General features: G+C 39.5%; 1 protein-coding gene across 1 annotated transcript in view; it reads left to right on the forward strand.

Annotated features, from left to right (window-relative positions):
- Nucleotides 1-7,102, forward strand: part of LOC148362861 (solute carrier family 23 member 1) — a 73,930-nt gene extending 66,828 nt beyond the window's left edge. Inside the window, exons 11-12 of the mRNA XM_088340435.1 lie at nt 3,470-3,565; nt 4,407-7,102. Coding sequence (XP_088196561.1) covers nt 3,470-3,565; nt 4,407-4,600 — 290 coding nt within the window. The 3' untranslated portion in view covers nt 4,601-7,102. The remainder of the gene's footprint in view (nt 1-3,469; nt 3,566-4,406) is intronic.
- Nucleotides 7,103-18,962: the final 11,860 nt, after the last annotated feature.

The following is an 18,962-nucleotide window of genomic DNA, read 5'->3' on the forward strand; positions in this document are numbered from 1 at the left end:
ATATTTAAGGCAGTCTATTGTCAGTTGATTCTTATTTTTCCCCCAATAACTCTGTTTTCTGAGCATGTTTCATTTATAGTACTTGACAGCTATATGTTATCTAGAACTCCAGATGCTTCTGCTACTCATGACCTCGTTTAATACTAATATATTGATAATACTGCTACAGTACTTTCATCCCCTAGACGCTGTAGGTTGTTATAAGGGGGGGTATCTTGGACTGTATGTATTTGTATTTTTTTTCACACAAAAAGTTTAGGTTTGCATTACATTGAGGATTTACAATCTTATTGTATTGTTTTTGAGCATTGATTGATCAATCAACATACATTGCTAACCACATTTCCTCAGCATTGAATCCCTAGCGAATTAAACCTAGATCTTGATAGTGAGAGTGACATCTTATCCACCACATGACTAAGTTTATAGACTATGGAAATTGTTTTAGATTTTATCTCATCATCACACTATTTTTACTCTCGGTGCAACATTGTACAATGTTTTAATGGAGCATTATGGGAAGGAGTTCAGCCAAAACAAGATTTTTCATTGTGGAATCATGAGTATAAATAGTCTAATAATAAGATAAAAGGAGATTGGCTGAAATTTGAGTATGGTTGAAACAAGGCCTCAAGTACGCGGACCGGGGGCCATCTGTGGCCCTCAAGATGACAGTTTTAGGCGCCTGCTTTAATAAGAAAGTCAAATGGGAAGAGTGTATGTTTTGTTGTAGTATTCTGTCGTGCAATTGAAAAGCAGTGCATTTTTCTGCAATTTTTTTTGCCCAGCATCTATATGGTGGAAAATTGTGTCATTGCCCTCTTTGTTAGGCTCATGTTATGAAATGAAATGATCTGCATTTATACAGCGCTTTTCAAGTCAATGACTTCCCAAAGCGCTTTATGAAATGAAATGAAATGATCTGCATTTCTATAGCGCTTTTCAAGTCAACGACTTCCCAAAGCGCTTTACAGTGTGCTTCACATTTCCCAATAGCGGCCTTGTATTGCAGCCATGTAAGACGCTAACCTGCTTATTGGGAGTATTAGGGGTTCAGTGTCTTACCCAAGGACACTTCGACATGTAACACGGACAAGCCGGGATTCGAACTGAGATCCCTTAATCCAAAAACAATCGCTCTACCTCCTGAGCTACAGCCGCCCCAAATGTGTAATGAATATACATTTATTGACCAATGAGTATTTTAAAAAACACATCTATAGATTCATGTATTTTTGCAAATTATTTTAAAAAAAAGAAGTTTTTTTTTTTCAAAAAAGAGACATTTTTTTACCACTAGGAGGCACTAAATAAAATGCATCATCCCTTTAATTCTACCCACGTCAAGTCATGTTTATTCTTATGGACCTTAATCACAACGAGTCTCTGTCACAGACCACAGATTATTGCAACCGCGGCTGATTATGGATTAATTTATTAATGATTAAGTCATTTTCATATTTTTTTAGGTCTTATTTTTTTAGGGAACTAAGAAAAAATGATATTTGAAATGAGTGAAATGTTTTTTTAAAATCCTTTTTGCGATTGGCCCAATCTTACCCAGACCCTAGCTCCAGCAGCCCAGATGAAAATTGAGTTTGAGACCCCTGTGTTAGAGGGTTACTATATGCACGTCATCACAGCTTTTGTTAGTGTGGCCTGTTTTAAATAGGGTCTAAACGCTGCCCCAAATCCCCCAAAACAATAAATATATAGTTTGTTCGAGCGTGTCTAAAAATAAATCATGACTTCAAGCCCGATATGGTGACAAAATTCCGGACAGCACCTGTAAAAGTGGGGGGGAAAAAGGCAAAATACTTAATTCTATGAAGACTCTAAACACTGCTCAATTATACTAAGGCATACATGCAGAGGAACAAGTACGAAGTTCTGGAATGACCATCTGGGTCGCCAGACCTGGAGAATGTTTAACATATGTTGTGTGATTCAAAGCGAGTTGTAAAGAAGAATGGTCAAAAATACCCTCAACCAGAATTCAGACCCACATTGGAAGCTGTTGAAAGGGAATAGAATACAATTGTCAAAATGAATGGCCGGGGGCCAAATCTGGCCTGCCACATTATTTCATGTGGCCCGCAAGATCTTAAAATGTCTGAGCAAAACAAAATTTAAGGGTCAAAAGATTGCCTTAACAAAAACTGCATTTCCCACAATGCCTGTGGACTATAATATATAATATAATCTGTATATATCTGGATATAATATAATGCCCAAGGAGATTTTGTTAATTTGGTTTATAATATACAGTATATGTGTAGTGACTTTTTTTTAATGCAGCAGTAAAGCTCGTAACTTGAATAATGTATTTTACATGAAAGAGTAGTTTTTTTTTTTTTGCACACCGTTTATTTTTATTTAGTTACATCAAGCCATTTAAAGACAGTCATTACACTGATGTGGCCCTCCATTTTGTTCTCGATCCCAAAATCTCCTGTTGTTGGTTGTTACTATTCCTACCTTAATCTACCTGTTTTGTTTGAAGCTTTGCTGTTCCTCCATTAACTTCTTTTCAGTACCAGTACTCTTATTAAGAAAGTCGACATGCTGCACATCACTTGTCACCATATAACACAAGAATGACATTTTACGGTACTCTGAAAAGGCATTAAAAACCTGATTGCGTTTTCTTGTAATGGTGACAAATGAGAGTGTTTGAAGGAGATTGAAGTTCTACGAATGGTTCCTCTTTATTGCTTTTTCCAAAGGGAGACACTATATGGCTGCGGAATAAGGATATATAGAGTGTTAACCCAATTTACTAGTTTATTTTACACAAAACATTGGTATTTTTAAGGTAAGGATTTCATTGTCATAACATTACAAAGTCATTATTGATCAAGTAAATGAGATGGATGTGATTTTATTGTTGTATACCATCTTTTATTCTGTAAAAGACAATTTTATTCTATGTAAATAATAGTACAGTAACTATAAAACCAATTCTTGTTAAAAGAAAGGGTGAGGGCAAACTTATAAAAAAAATCTTTATTTATCATCCATTTGGCCATACAAATACTACATCGCAAGAATTCTTTTTGTTTGTATGTTTGTGGCTTTTTTTTTAAGCACAACTTAAAAAAACACCGTCAATCATCGATAAGCGAAAGGAAAAAATAAACGTTTCACGCAAATATCTATACAATACAATAATACCATACTGCCCAAAGGGAGTAGGCTGAAGCCGAAGGTTTATTTTTTTGTACTGGTTTTTGTCATCTATCATAGATCCGATTATTTTCTTAACTACTGAAAAAAATACCAGAACTGAACATGTTGCTCAACCCAGACTCGTTGCTTTCGGGCTGACCCTAGTTAAAGAACCTCATGCTTTAATTGGTTCCATTTCACCCCGACCTTTGAGCCCCATGTAAATGTTCGGGGTTTATTTTGGTCACATTCCAATGACATTGCTTCAAAAGAGGTGTGTGTGTGTTTTGTCTTTTCAAAGGAGTCAAAGAGCTAGACCAGATCATCGTGGTGCTCTTCACTACGCACATGTTCATTGGCGGCTTTTTTGGTTTCCTCCTTGACAACACTATTCCAGGTAAGATCTAAGTCCAACATGACTAACTCAGTTCTTTTTCAAAAGAGGTTTAGTTTTAAGTTTTTTGTCCATAAGAGATTGTGTTATCGAATTGTGTTATCTGATCCCTGATGAGAAAACACAAAAGTATTTTTTCCTTTACTGTAAATTCTGGACTACAGAACGCACCTGATTACAAGTCACATGTGCAAGTTTAAGAAGGAAACTCAATTTTGTCTTTGTACAAGCCTCACCAGAATTTAAGCCGCAGGCCTAAATGTTGGTTGCGACGTTTGAGGTGTCCTCAAACAATATTGAAGATTTCTCTATTAGGTATGTGTTCACAATACCCAGATCATTTGCAAGTAGAAAATCTTCTCTATTAACTCTGTGTTCACGATGCCCAACTGAGTTCATAGGTTCCTTATGCTTTTTTTCTACGGAGTCTGTATGCTTTTATCTTACCTTTTGGAGAGACATTCATTAGGTATGAGGAATTGGGAACGGAGGTAATGGTGGAGAGTAACCTATTTGCCGTTTTCCACCTCCCCCCTAATATGCCTAGGTTACGTGATACCGGTTCACGTGTCCATTCAAGATGGAAATCACAAAGGCGACCACATATTTACTCTTCTGCAAATATAAAAAGAGAGACGTCTGCTTTTTGTCATTGCAAAGTTGCTGGTCTGTATTGGACCCAATTGCATTCCATTGTCATCGTTCCATGTGGCTTAAAGGAAACTCCAGCAAGGATTTTAAAAAAAGGGGGGGAACAAGTCCTACCATATTCAAAGCAGCAGTGTAAAATGTAATGGCTTAGGAATTTACAGGAAATCAACTGTTGTTCCTCTTCCCCCTCCAGGCAGCTACGAAGAGCGAGGCCTCCGCAAGTGGCAGCACACAGAAAACCTGGGAAGCAATTCCACGTGCGACCAGTCCTGCTACGACATTCCATTTTGTAACGTCATCTGGAAGCGCTGCCGTTTGTGCCGCTTCTTGCCGTTCCTTCCGTCCTATAAGGCCGACCAGCAGGCAACGCCGGACGCTTTAGCGTGACGGCCTCCTTTTCGTTTGCCCCATTTTACACACAACATGAACACAACTGTTTACAAACAAGTGAAACAAAATGGACATTACTATGTTTCAGGAAGTAAGGGGTGCATTGGAAATAAAAAATCAATAAACTGCAAACTAGAGAGGCATTTGTATGTCGCTCGTGTATGTCAAAGGAAAGTCGAAATTAAAACCCAATCAAAAGGCAATTAAGAGAAACGCAAACAACTGTAGGAAACATAGTGGCTTCACGCAAGGTGAAGCATAGTGGTTGTTAAAGAGAAAACATTTTGAAAAACTTAATGATACATTCATCTTCATACCACAATCAAATACCTTAATAAAAACTCCCAAGAACACTGAAATGTATTCACAAGATTGAGAAGCAGCCATGTCACAGTTTGCTGGAACTCATTTGTACTAAATGCACAATAAGAAGCAATTTACTAGGCACGGAGTAAGTTCAACAAGTGATAGTTCTGCAGAACAGTGATGTGCAGTGAGATTTGTGTCTGGTGAGGCACACTAGGATATACAAATAAAAGACCCTACATCTTATTAATTATTTGATTGGCAAATCAAAAAAGCAATAAACAGTATAAACTTAAACAAAGAAAAAAAATGTATTGTCTTTACTTTTAAATATAGTCTGTGTTGCTTATTTTGAGTAAAAGCATCGTTAGGTACTCTCTCCTTCATTATGAAAAAAAGGCAATTTAACAAAAAAATTACTAGTTGGCTTGAATTGTTGTTAGCTTTCTAATCATATCACTGATTCTATTGTTTGGGGCTGAGGTGTGCACCAAATTGGAATACTATCGTCCTCTCCTATGAGGAAATAGAACTGTGTACCTCACTCTGTATTGGCAGTTGCTCGGCACAGTAATAAGTTATATATTCATTTTATTGATAATATTCATAACATGTGAAAATTAGGTAATCAGAATAAAATAAATCCCAAATTAGTCTGGTAAGGAAAAGTCAAATTTACATCATTTTATTGCCAGCATACGAGAGAAATATATGAATTCTCGCTACATCTGTCCAATATCTGCTCGAGCAATTTCCCGTAAAATAAAAGTTTGTGTAAGAAACGTCACGCATTTGGGTTCTCCTCCTGTTCCGGTTCATGACATTGTCATAACTTGACTTGTAAACAAAGTCTATGACTACTGCTTTTGAATTAAATTATCGATGGGTAATCCTCCATTATGGGGAAAAAAGTCAATGCAACAGGGGGAACAAATGACTGGTTGGCTTGAATTTCTGTTGGCTTGCTAGCACTATCACTAATTCCTTTGTTCGACGTCTGAAGTGTGGTCCCAATAAGACTGCCATGAGGCAAGAGAGTTGCGTGCCTCACTGCATCTGCAGACGCTTAGCACAGTAATGATTTAGATACTAATTGTGTAAATGATATACAGCGGTTTTGAAAGAGAAAATGCTAAAATTGTTAAAGGATAAAGTACTAGAACATTGAATACACATCCATCCATCCATTATCTGCACCGCTTATCCTCAGTAGGGTCGCGGGGGTGCTGGAGCCCATCCCAGCTATCTTCGGTTAGTGGGCAGGAGACACCCTGAATTGGTTGCAGAGCACACAGAGACGGACAACTCACTTGCTCATTCACACCTACGGACAATTTGGACCGACCAATTAACCTGACACGCATGTTTTGGGGAATGTGGGAGGAAGCCGGAGTGCCCGGAGGAAACCCACGCAAGCACGGGGAGAACATGCAAACTCCACACAGAAAGGTTTGATCTCATGCCCTCAGAACTGTGCCGCGCACACGCTAACCACTGTGTTGCCGTGCTGCCCCCTGAATACGCAAATTTAATATATTTTTTTAGTTTATATTTCTATGATGACAGGTGAGGCACAGCTTCACTGCACGTCACTGCTGCGGAACATAAAAGTAAAAGCACACAACATTGTGGAAAATACTTCAATCGGCAAAAAAGAGCTAATTAAATTGAGATATGACATCCACAATCGTGCATTCCACAGTGTATAGCTGCCATAAATAACATTGATTTAAACCCTAAATTAGGTCGCTAAAGAATGATATCAAGTGCCTCTCAGTGTTGTGGTTTTTGTTGGCTACTCGGTGCTTTTTATTGTCCTGCTTTGAACTGAGATTATGTACTGTTACAACTTGTCATTTGTTTTTCACAATGGAAAATATTTTAATGGGCCACTGTTTGACTGATTTACGTTCTGGCCGTGTAATTCCCATTTCTGCTGTTTGAAGAAATATGGTAAATACCGCAGAGGATATGTTCCCCCCCTCCCCTTTCAAATGAATTAAGAAATGTATTTATATATTTTACAAAAAGTGTTTTGGGGACGGTCATTTTAGAAGTGATTTCTTCATACTAACAATTAGATAAAACGTCTTCCAAAAGTTCCAAAATCTACACAATGGATTTAGTATCTCCTGTGAGAAGATGTATGGTTTTTTTTGTATGCTGATTGTAAATGTACTAAAAGTTGTTAATAAATGCCTCGATATAACAGAGCAATTTCATTCACTAATACCACACCATTAGATTCATCTTGAAACCCCAATCTTGTTACTCCAGCATGAAATTGTACTCTTTTAAAAAACAAAACAAGAAAAAAACTAAAGTTTATAAGAATTTGCCTTTTTGAAATCAAAACCCCATTTTCAAAACACTTTCTTCATATTGAACCCAAATTTAGACTCTAAGTTCGAATCGGACTTGAGACCCAACTAGCACCATAATTCCAGTTGGGAACTACATTATCAACAGCATCTTGAAACCTGAGAAGTTTGTAGTTTAGTAGTAAGGACAAAGAACATAGATTGATTTGGAACTTGCAAAGAGAACAGGATATGACTGTATCGAAACCATCAGGTAAGAAATTCCAAACTGTTCTAAATGGTCCTGCCCAGAGTCCTTCCTATTTATTAAATCTCTTAGGTTAAAAAAGCAGATAAGCCCAGGGGCAGTGTCTGAAATAACGTCTGCCCAGACGCCCGGGGCCTGCATCTTTTACGTCGGGCGTACAACTTTCACAACTACTCTGCCCGGGTGGCCGACAACTTTTTTTTTTTTCTTCAAATAAAACCTTTGCCTTTTTCTGATTTCGAAATCTTCGTTCGGTCTGGAAATTTCGGTTTGTTTGGCAACTTGCATACTCTGCAGCCAATCAGAAGCCTGCATCAAATAACTTCGTGCTTCCGGACTTTCCCGAGCGTTATAAGACCATTTTCCAAAGTAGACGCAAAAAGAACACAAGAAAAATGGATAAGTGGTTCGGAATCAAGCCAAAACCTCAGCCCCAGAAGAAATATTCAAAAGAAGCTAACAAAATTTGCGACGCTACAAAACGTAAACGGACATGAAAAACATCGTGGAAAGAGGAGTTCATGTGGCTTGTAGCAGACAACGCAATGCAAACATTGGATGAACAAAGAGGAGTAAATGCAAGTACATACTGACGGCAGATGGAAAACAGCAATGTCATATACATGCAATGAATGTTATAAGTAGATTTATAATAAACTTTAATTTAGATTGTTGTTCTGTTATATATTCTGATTCCTTAAACGGGATTTTTTTTTTTGGCGATGAGTCGTCTTGTGTTTCAAGTTGTGAAAAATGGGGAAAGCAACTTTTCAGAGTTTTCTGCCCAGGTGTCCGGTAACTTTTTGTCATGAGTTTCAGACACTGCTAGGGGTGTTGATCAAGAACAGCAAAAATGATTGGCCAATAGTGTCAATGATGTTAACCGGCATAATAATCATAATGACGAACAACAGTGAAAAATAACTTATCACGCATCTTTTTTATAGAAACAAATACATTGTAATCAGTTTTTATTGTCCAAATGAACAGAATGACGAACATCAAATAACTTCCTTAACTAAACTTTGTTTGAAATGTGACATCAGATACAGTAGATAGGAGTCACTAACATTTTTGAAGCTGAGAGCTAATTGGTTTGCTACTATTTAGCGCAAAGTGCTAACTGTTTCTAATGGGTTTCTAAAATAACAACTTGTTAGATGTGATGGCCTAGCCACACACAACACTAATTACTAACTGAACTGAAAGCACAGTTGTAATGTGTTGTGAGTGGCATGGCCACACAACTATTAATCTCTTCCAAAATATTATTATTATAAATATTATATCTTCTTCCGTAAAGGTTTGGCTCGTCTCCCCTCCCAGAGCTTTTAAAGTAACCCAACGATTTATACACCAAGACTTTGGCCCGATTGGGAATCGCGTGCTATGATTTTGGTAAGGGATGGCAATCACCATGACAACACAGGAGCCTCACAAAGATGATTTTTTTCTTACATAGACATGAATGGGGTTTGAGATTTCCCCATCCGGAATACATGGGCCCATTCATTTCTATGGGTAGTCATGGAAACGAGGGCTTTTCCAGCGGGTAGTCATAGTAACCAGGGACTGTCCAGAGGTGGCTTGAGGGGGCCCAACCTACATTACCTTTAACCATGGGTAAATTGTGAATTTCAAAGAGTGGATGCTAGCGAGAGGATGCTAACAGCTATGTGCGCTGCTAGCAAAGTGTTGGGCTGGCATAGCTGTAAACACTGATTGGTCAATGCTAACTGCTTATTGCCTACAAATCATGCTAACAGCTACATGCTAACAGCTACATCCTGAAAAATTATGCTCATGGCTACATGTTAACGCTTCATGCTAACGGCTAAATGCCAACTGCTTAGTGCTAAAAATGTTGGTAATGGCTATGATATATCGACTTCATATTTACAAATTATGCTAATGTCAAGTCAAGTCAAGTCAAGTCATTTTTATTTGTATAGCCCTTAATCACAATAAGTCTCTAAGGGCTTCACAGATTAGTACACTATGTTACACAGACTATTTTTCAGCCGACAAGAAGAGTAGGTTATTATTCATATGCAATGGAGTAGAAGTGAGTTTTAAGTTTAGATTTAAACATTTCCACTGAGGTTGCAGATCGGATCTCAGGGGGAAGAGCATTCCACAGCACCGGTGCCCGAATGGAGAACGCTCTCGAACCAGCAGAACACTTCTTTGCTCTCGGGATCACCAGAAGACCGGCACTCTCAGATCGTAGGCTTCGGACCGGGACATAGGGGCAGATCAGATCTGAAAGATAAGAGGGAGCAAGTCCATGTATGATTTTGTACAATACTAAGAGAACCTTCAAGTCACATCTTTGGCTAACTGGGAGCCAGTGCAAGTTAGCCAAAATCGGTGTTATGTGATCGTACTTTTTTGTCCTAGTTAAAAGCCTCGCTGCGGCATTTTGTACTAGCTGAAGAGACTTGATTCTGGACTTCGGGAGACCGGAGAGTAGTGCATTACAGTAATCGAGACGGGAGGTAACAAATGCATGAATTATAGTTTCCGCATCAGACTGAGACAGTATTGAACGGATTTTGGCAATGTTACGAAGATGGAAGAAAGCGGTTCTAGTAATTTTCTTTACATGCATCTCAAAGGTTAGATCAGGGTCAAATATGACACCTAAATTTTTAACTGAGTCACTCTGTGTGATGTGACATTTGTCAATGTTCACAGCAGTTTTTGAGAATAAGTCACGGCATTTAGATGGACCAATGACTAACATTTCGGTCTTTTCAGAGTTAAGACGCAAGAAATTGAGTGACATCCACTCTTTTATCTCAGTGAGGCAGGCCTCCAAATTTCCACAGTTTAATGTGGAAGATTCCTCCAACGGAAGATAGAGTTGAGTGTCGTCTGCGTAGCAGTGGAAGCTGATATTGTACTTGCGAATAATGTCCCCTAATGGAAGCATGTAAATGTTGAAAAGAAGGGGGCCAAGCACTGAACCCTGCGGAACACCGCAGGTAACATTAAAGGGCTCAGATGTCATTTCACCATATTTAACACAGTGCGTCCTATCTGAGAGGTAGGATCTGAACCACGAGAGGACGGTTCCTGAGAGACCAATCCATTTTTCCAACCGTTCTAGTAGGATATTGTGGTGCACTGTGTCAAAAGCAGCACTAAGATCCAGCAGCAGCAAAAGTGATGAAGCGCCAGAATCCATTGACATTAGGAGATCATTTGTTACCTTGATCAGAACTGTCTCAGTAGAGTGGTTAGCCCTGAATCCTGATTGCATGGATTCAAAAAGGTTATTCTCGGATATGAAAGCATTCAGCTGCTGTGCCACTACTTTTTCGAGTACTTTAGAGAGGAAAGGTAGGTTTGACACAGGTCTGTAATTACTTAATATTTCTGGATCAAGGTTGGGTCGTTTCAGTGTGGGTTTAATAACGGCTGACTTAAAAGCTGCTGGAACTACACCTGAGGAGAGTGATATGTTTATAATATTTAGAACTGAAGGTCCAAGGACGCCAAAAAGACTTTTAATAAGTGAACCTGGGAGCGGGTCGAACTGGCAAGTTGTCGGTTTGGCCGCATTTACCACCTGTTTGAGATCATCAAGTGACAGTTCACTAAAACCGGCCATTTTCCCAAGGCAGCCACCCTGTCGTGCATCTGTAAATTTCAGTCCTTTAATATGTGTGGTATTAATAATTTCTTTAGCAATTTCTTCCTGTATGCATTGAATCTTCTTAGTAAAGAAGACCATTAAGTCCTGAGCAGAGTGTGTCGAACTATCTGCGATAGTCTGTTGCCTTGTAAGCGATGCTACAGTGTAAAAAGGGCTTTGGGGTTGTTCTTTTGAGACGCAATCACCTTCGAAAGGTAGGCCGATTTTGCAGAGGCAAGGGCCGCTTTATACTTTAACAAGCTGTCACACCAGGTTTGATGGAAAACCTCAAGCTTGGTAGCGCGCCATTTTCTTTCCAATTTCCTGCATTCTTGTTTAAGGGTTCTAGTTTCATCAGTAAACCAAGGCGTGCGTCTTTTAGGACGTGATTTTAGTTTTATGGGCGCTATTGAATCCAACACACTAGTCAGGGTGGTATTGAACTCATTCATGAGTGAGTCAATCGAGCCATTGTATGAAGGAAAGGACGCAACTGCTCCAGGAAGGAGTTCAAAGAGCTCAGAAACTGTGCCAGTGCTTATATTGCGTCCGCTAAATACTTCAGCTTTTTTAACACTACTCTTAGCTAGCACCTCAAATGTAACTAAATAATGATCCGAGATAACGGTAGTACACGGTAACACCATAATGTTTGAGGTTAAAACTCCTCGAGTCAGAATCAAGTCTAGCGTGTTCCCATTTTTATGGGTTGGCAAATCAACCAGTTGATTAAAGCCAAATGCATCAATTAGAGACCAAAACGCAATAGTAAGTGAATTGAGTGGGGAGTTCATATGAATGTTAAAGTCTCCCATAATTATAATTTTGTCTGCATAGGTTACTAGTTCAGACAAATGTTCAGCAAATTCGTCTAAGAAAGTTGTGTATGGCCCAGGTGCACGATAGATAGTTATTACATAAATTGACAATAGAGAGGACCGCATCACAAGAGCCTCAAACGCCTTGTAATTATTAGAGGTACGTGGATTAAATTTGAGCGATTTTTCAGAAATTAGCGCAACACCACCACCCCTTTTCAACGTGCGTGCTATTTGGCTACTCTCGTAGTCTGGGGGAGAAGCATAATTTAGCGCTAAGTACTCATCCGGGCGTAACCAAGTTTCACACAGACCCATACTGTTGTGTATGTAGTCGGGTGCAGTCGGATTCAGAGACAGGCACGGACGGTACAGTCATAGAGTGTTTACTCAACTCCTTCTTCGGTAGTTCTCTAGCACAAGTACAAGGCTGCGCATAAGTATACAGTGACACCGCAGGAAGGGGAGTGTATTACACGACACCACATATTCCCTTTTTGTTAGCATAGGACACAACAGTAGCATTAATCTAAAATACGCAATAACTCTTCGGTAAGTATGAGCTTGTAGAAAACATACATTTCAATATTCATTACCAGATTAGAGGTAAATATTTATCAGAGGTAAGCAATAACGTAAGGAACTATACTGTCAATATCGGTAAGCAAAAGTGTGTAAACCTTGTAAACTTAAGCAGACTGTATGAAGATCACATCATAAACAAACATGACAATTTTTTTTAACAATGAACATTCATCATGTCTTTTTTTTTTTTTTTTTTTTTTTTTACATCATCACATCTTTTCTGTATTTTTTTTTTTTTTTCAGTCACATAATCTTGAAGCCATGCAGGAGCATGTCGTATTCTCGGTGCACTAGGAGAGGGATGTGTTGAGGGCACAGTTTCAGTTTCGGGTGGCTCAGCAACTTGGTCGCTTGGCAGGAGGCAAGCATCATTATCAGGAGGCTGTGGCGCTGAAACAGCAGCACAGGTGGAAGAATGGGCAAGGTGGAAAGCATTCCACACCTTTCCATCAGACAGCAGATAAGTGGCTGGACCCTTTTGAGCTACCACTGTCAGTGGCTTGGTGAACCTTGAGTGTCCTTTCGCAATGATTCCAGGTTTGCGGATGCGAACCGCAGAGCCAATCTGGAAGCTGGGTGATTTTGCACCGCGACGTTTGTCGGTGTATCGTTTGGACTTCCGTTGTTTGTTTTGTATGTTTTGTAGCATGTTGCCTTTGTCAGCAGTGGGACGCATGGAGTGAAGACCTGTGATGTGAAGCTTTGTATTCAGTGGTCTACCATGCAACAGTTCAGCGGGGGATACTGAAGTCACAGCATGTGGTGTGGCTCTGTAAGTCTGTAAAAACTCAGTGAAGAAGGCTTTCAGTGGTTTACCTTCGATGTTGGCTGTTTGTAGACAGTCCTTGAAGACTCTGTTGAAACGCTCAATTTCACCGTTGGCTTGGGGGTAGTACACAGAGCTGCGACGGTGTGTGATGTTCCTGTCACTAAGGAATGCTTCAAACTCGGTCGACACGAACTGAGGGCCATTGTCAGTAACAATTTCCTGTGGATTACCTTCTCTGCTAAACACAATGGAAAGAAAAGTCATAACAGAGGCAGAAGTAACATTTGAGCAGAAGGCAATCTCAGGCCATCGGCTGTAATAGTCAATGAGGGTGATGGCGAAGCGGCAATCAGCAGGCGCAGAGTGAATAGGACCAACAATGTCCACAGCAACTTTTTCCCAGGCAGCAGTTGGGGTAGGCACAGGCTGTAATGGTGCAGTACGCGTGGTTGCGGTTTTGTCATGCTGCAAGCAGGTGGTGCATGATTTGATGGCGAGCTCAACGTGAGAATCCATTCCAGGCCACCAGTACAAGTCTCTCAGTCTTTGTTTTGTGCGAACTATCCCTTGGTGTGTAGCATGAGCAAGTTGGATCCAAGTCATCCTCGTCGCCAATATGTTGTGTATGTAGTCGGGTGCAGTCGGATTCAGAGACAGGCACGGACGGTACAGTCATAGAGTGTTTACTCAACTCCTTCTTCGGTAGTTCTCTAGCACAAGTACAAGGCTGCGCATAAGTATACAGTGACACCGCAGGAAGGGGAGTGTATTACACGACACCACACATACAGTTAAGTTTATAATCACGAATAATGTTATCAACAAGTAAAGCTTTTGGAGCAAGCGATCTAATATTTAACAGACCAAATTTCAGCTTTGCTGAATCATTTGACTTAGCTGATCTCTTTGTAGTCTTTGTCGAAATCTTCAAAAGCTGCCGCTCTTGTGGCTTTTCGTGTGGGTTGTCCGGCGAGGGATGAATGGTGGAATTAGTTACATCCTCGCGTCCTTCCTCGCGTCCATCTTGCTGCTTAGACTTCGCACGCTTCACACATCTACCTGCATGGCAACCACGCTTCTGTTTTCTGTCCTTACGGCGCCGTTGACGTCGTTTATTAAGCGGAATAGCCGTCCACAAGGATGCCGGGTCTCTTTGAAGTTCGCTCGGTATATCATAGGCGGTATAAAAAGTGCCCGAAAAGTCGAAATTTAGACGCCCACCCAACCGAATAAGTTCGTCCCTACTGTAAGTATTTTTGGCCACACATGTGTCCAAAAGTGAAAGCAAAAAAGACAAGAGAATGGCAATAAATAGAAGATTAGCTGGAGAACGAGCCGCAAGCATGTATCCATGCGCCGCCATGTGCCAAAAAATCAATGGGAAAATGTTATTGATTCATGCTAATTGCTACATGCTAAAAAGTGATGCTAACGCCTAAATGCTAACTGCTTCATGCTGAAAAATTATTCTAATGCTAACATGCTAAAGACTCAGCAGATTGAATGGGCTCAATGCATTCCGGATGGGCCAATTCAAATAGAATGGCCCATTCTCTTTGAACATATATATTTTAAAAGTTTTTAAAGTGTAATAACAGTTTTATTACTATTTTATTACCATGAATGTGATTTTTTATAGACCTCCACAAGGCATATCCTTGTTGCTAACAATTATGGGTCCATCTGAAATGAACTTGCCAGTACCGGGGGGGGGGGGGGGGGGGGTTGTTTGGCGTCCCCCCACAGAACCAAGTAAAAAAGTACAAATACATCCCTCTGAGTTAAAAACTTGTTAACTCATAATGCTAACAACGCAACGCTACCGGTTCTCTACCAACATCTGCCAGATCCATCACAACTCTTACAATTGCTGCGGGAATTATCTATTTATGCTTTTACTATGTTTTTAACTAGGTTGGAATTACATACCTCTCCACCTCAGCCAATTACCTCCCTTATTAACGATTGCAATTAAGCTTATTAAGCAATAATATACCTTACAAACGCAACGTGGCATCTATCAACTCACAGTAAGACAGACTATGTAGGGTACAGAGACAATACTAGCAATATATGATGACGTTGTCTGCCCAAGATGATCTGTGTTAGAGGCAAATGGGCAAGACGAGAATATTATTTTTAAATTATTTTTTCCCCAAGCAAAAAATTGTGTTCAGCGAAGACCATTTGAAATTATCAAAAAAACTACTGGGAAACCATATAAAATGACAGGTATGGGATTATTACAAGTAGGATCGAAATGGGCTTAGTCAACAACTACAAGATCCTGTCATTTAGAAATATATTTCTTAGAAAATCACAATGACCCGTCACTGGTGGGTGGTTTTCAAAATTGGTCCCCGGGCTTCTCATGCATTCTTGCGGACTAGCTGGTGCCCGCGGGCATCGCATTGCTGACCACAACGCTAGGCGACACAGGCCGTAAATTACGTCATTCGACGTGAGCCCGGCTGAATCTATTTGTTTTGACGCGCTCAATTTCAAATTTGACTCGAAGGAAATAGATTACTCGTCTGTACTGTAACCATTTAATTAATTATTTATGTATTCATTTATCCAGTAAATTGCCCCTTTAAAAAAAAAACGCAAACGTGCGTGGCAGCTGTCAAAATTACCCAGACTGCTTGTTAGCACGGAGGAGCTAGCATGCTAGCGCTAGCAGCAACTCATAGGTATCGAATATTCTTCACCATCATCTGCAACCTTACAGTTGAAATTTCATTTACCAAACATTCCCTTGAAATATATAATGCTGTGTGTTTGGGGTATACATTATAAAATATGTATTCAATTTAAAACCTCACGTAAAAATTATTATTTTTTTTGTTTTAAAAACCATAACCACCACGTGAAAAATACTACTTGAGTCAAAACAGAAATCCCTAAATTGTTTACTTTTTTCATTGAAGAAAAATAATCAATTTCAAGTCAGTAATTCTTCATTTGGAAACAATTGACCTGTCTTGTAAGTGCCCTGGAATTTGACATCAAGCCACGAGGGGGAGCCCCGTTTAAACTTTGCGTGTCCCTTCATTTCAATAGCCTGCCTCATTTAAAACAGCAAATCTAAACTAGAAAGCGAACGAACTGTAATGGACAGTTGAAAGATGACACATGGTGGGTGCATAATAATTTACACAAAGTCCTGACTTGACAGCTCGCCTGTGTTCACATGTTTCTGACTTAAATCTTTCAATATGTTGCAGATGCCTCAAGTCAACACAATGGCCAAATGTCGTTAGGAATCAATACAAACATGGAGGAGCTGAAAGTAAAATGTTGGCTGTTATGTATCCTGGATAATTCCTCCTCAATTGCGTTGATGTGAGTCACACGTTTTCTGATTCATTTTGGAGGGTGGTCGTATGTAATCTGTGAACACATGTTTTCCCTGGGGTTATAAAAGCTTTTAAAAATCATGCGTGCAATCTCCATACCCAACAATTAGATTGAGATTGAATTGAGCTCTACCGCAGTTTTTCTCAACCCCTTTTAAGCTAAAACAAAACGTTTTGGTTTTTTCTTTTTCTTTCAAAAAATCTCAAAACATTCCTTCAAAAATCTTTAGAAAAATTTGCAGCATCAGTTATGCGTTTTAAAGTTTAAATTATCACTTTGCCTTAATTGACAGTACGTTTTTCTTTTCATTTTTGGTCACCGTAGCTCAGGAAGTAATACAGGTTTTTTGTTTGGTTGATCATTTTACCATTTTACCAAATTTGTAACCATTTTTTCCAAATTTTACCATATTTTAATCATGTTTTTTTTTTAAATAGAAAAATAACAAAAAGTATACATAGTCTTCTGACCAACAGAAAAAAATGTTATCCAAATCATATTTATTTTGAAATTCCGGTACACATATAAAGTAATTAGAATACTGCAAAATACATTTTTGAAATTTTTATTTTCAAGTTATGACGTGGGGCAGCACGGCAGCGCAGTGGTTAGCGCGTATGCGGCACAGTTCTGGCGTCGTGAGATCAAACCTCCTGTGTGGAGTTTGCATGTTCTCCCCGTGCTTGTGTGGGTTTCCTCCGGGCACTCCTGTTTCCTTCCACATTCCAAAAACATGCAGGTTAATTGGCAGGTCCAAATTGTCCCTAGGAGTGAATGAGAGAGTGAGTTGTCCATCTCTGTGTGCCCTGCTACTGGCTGGCAACCAGTTCAGGATGTCCCCTGCCTTCTGCCTGAAGATAGCTGGGATGGGCTCCAGCACCCTACTGAGGATAAGCGGTGCAGATAATGGATGGATGGAAGTTTTGACGTGTCTTCGACAGTGGACATCGGAACCCAATACAGTGGAAAATGAACTTCATTGTGAAACAGTCCAACAAACAAAATCAAAATGTCAACTTTACAAAGTGTTCAACAGACATAACTGGCCATCATTCTTTTTCATTTTGTTTTCATTATGCTTATGTGGTATGACACTTTAAAAAGCAATCCTGTTTTATGGAAACACAAAGAAAAATCTTGGAGCAAGTAATATGTTGCAGCTAGATTGGCGATATCTTGATGCATGTGTGTCATCCACCATCTCTTGAAGATGCTCAGCACCATAGTGTCTCAGAGCTACACTACCCATTCTTGTGTTGTAGTCCACAATTGCCTGTGGCCTTGAACCTTGGATACATCTTTTCTTTCTTGGATCATATTTTGCATGGTTCCTGAGGTTCAATCCCATAGGCAGATGACGCCATGTCCAAACATTTTTTCACAGCAAATTCAGATGTGCATCCTCTCACCACAATCTCTCGACCCTTGTTCTTTGGAATAGCTTTTGGCTTATGACCTTCTGTCCTTTGGATCTTTGATTCCAGTCACTGTCAATCTTTTTGTCATTAGGGTGTTAAGGAGGCTGATTGTTGTAAAGTATCTGTCAAAGAACAGGTGGGTGCCTTGGGGAAACAGACTCTGTCAACTGAGAAACAGCTTGATCCCCAATGCCCTTTCTCCTGTAGCTGTAAAAGTTGTCTTGCCTTGGTAGAAAACAAAATCCTAAATAAAACCAGTTGGTGCAGCCAAGACAAAAACTTTCAGTCCAGTTGGGTTTGGTTTGCCTGGTACATACTGGCGGACTGGGCATCGACCAGTAAAAGGAAACATTTTCTTGTCAATGCAGAATTTTCCTGTTCTTGGCAGACTCAGACATCCTTGACTTACTTTGCTCAAGTGGGGCCTGATTCTCTACAATTGATCCATTGTTTTTCTTCATCTGAAACATCAAGGTCTTCGACAATCTTGATTGTTTCTCAATTTTTAAAAATGTTTTCTGTCATGGATCCCGCCCAACTTTTTACTTTAGTACTTGAGGCCCAATACATTTGAATGTTTGGACTTAAATGTCGACTACAGGGAAGGTTTTTGAGACACTATGCTAAAATACACCTAAAATAGCTCAAACAACACTTTAACACGTTCATAAGAGTCTTATAAACAAAATACCAACATCATTTTGAGACAAAATGTGCTGGATGCAAACTATTAAACCTTACCTTCTCCTCTTCCCATAAAAAGTGCTTGCACTGAGGGAGGTCATTTTCTTCTACCAACCTCTATAAATTTGGTCTCATTGGAAGGAACTGAATGTCTTCAATAAAGGAGCTCAAATAGGAGTTAACACGATTGTGTGTATTTCTATTTATCTAT

This window comes from Urocampus carinirostris, chromosome 7 (assembly GCF_059441175.1).
Source record: "Urocampus carinirostris isolate Australia breed hairy pipefish chromosome 7, RoL_Ucar_1.0, whole genome shotgun sequence".
NCBI lineage: Eukaryota > Metazoa > Chordata > Actinopteri > Syngnathiformes > Syngnathidae > Urocampus > Urocampus carinirostris.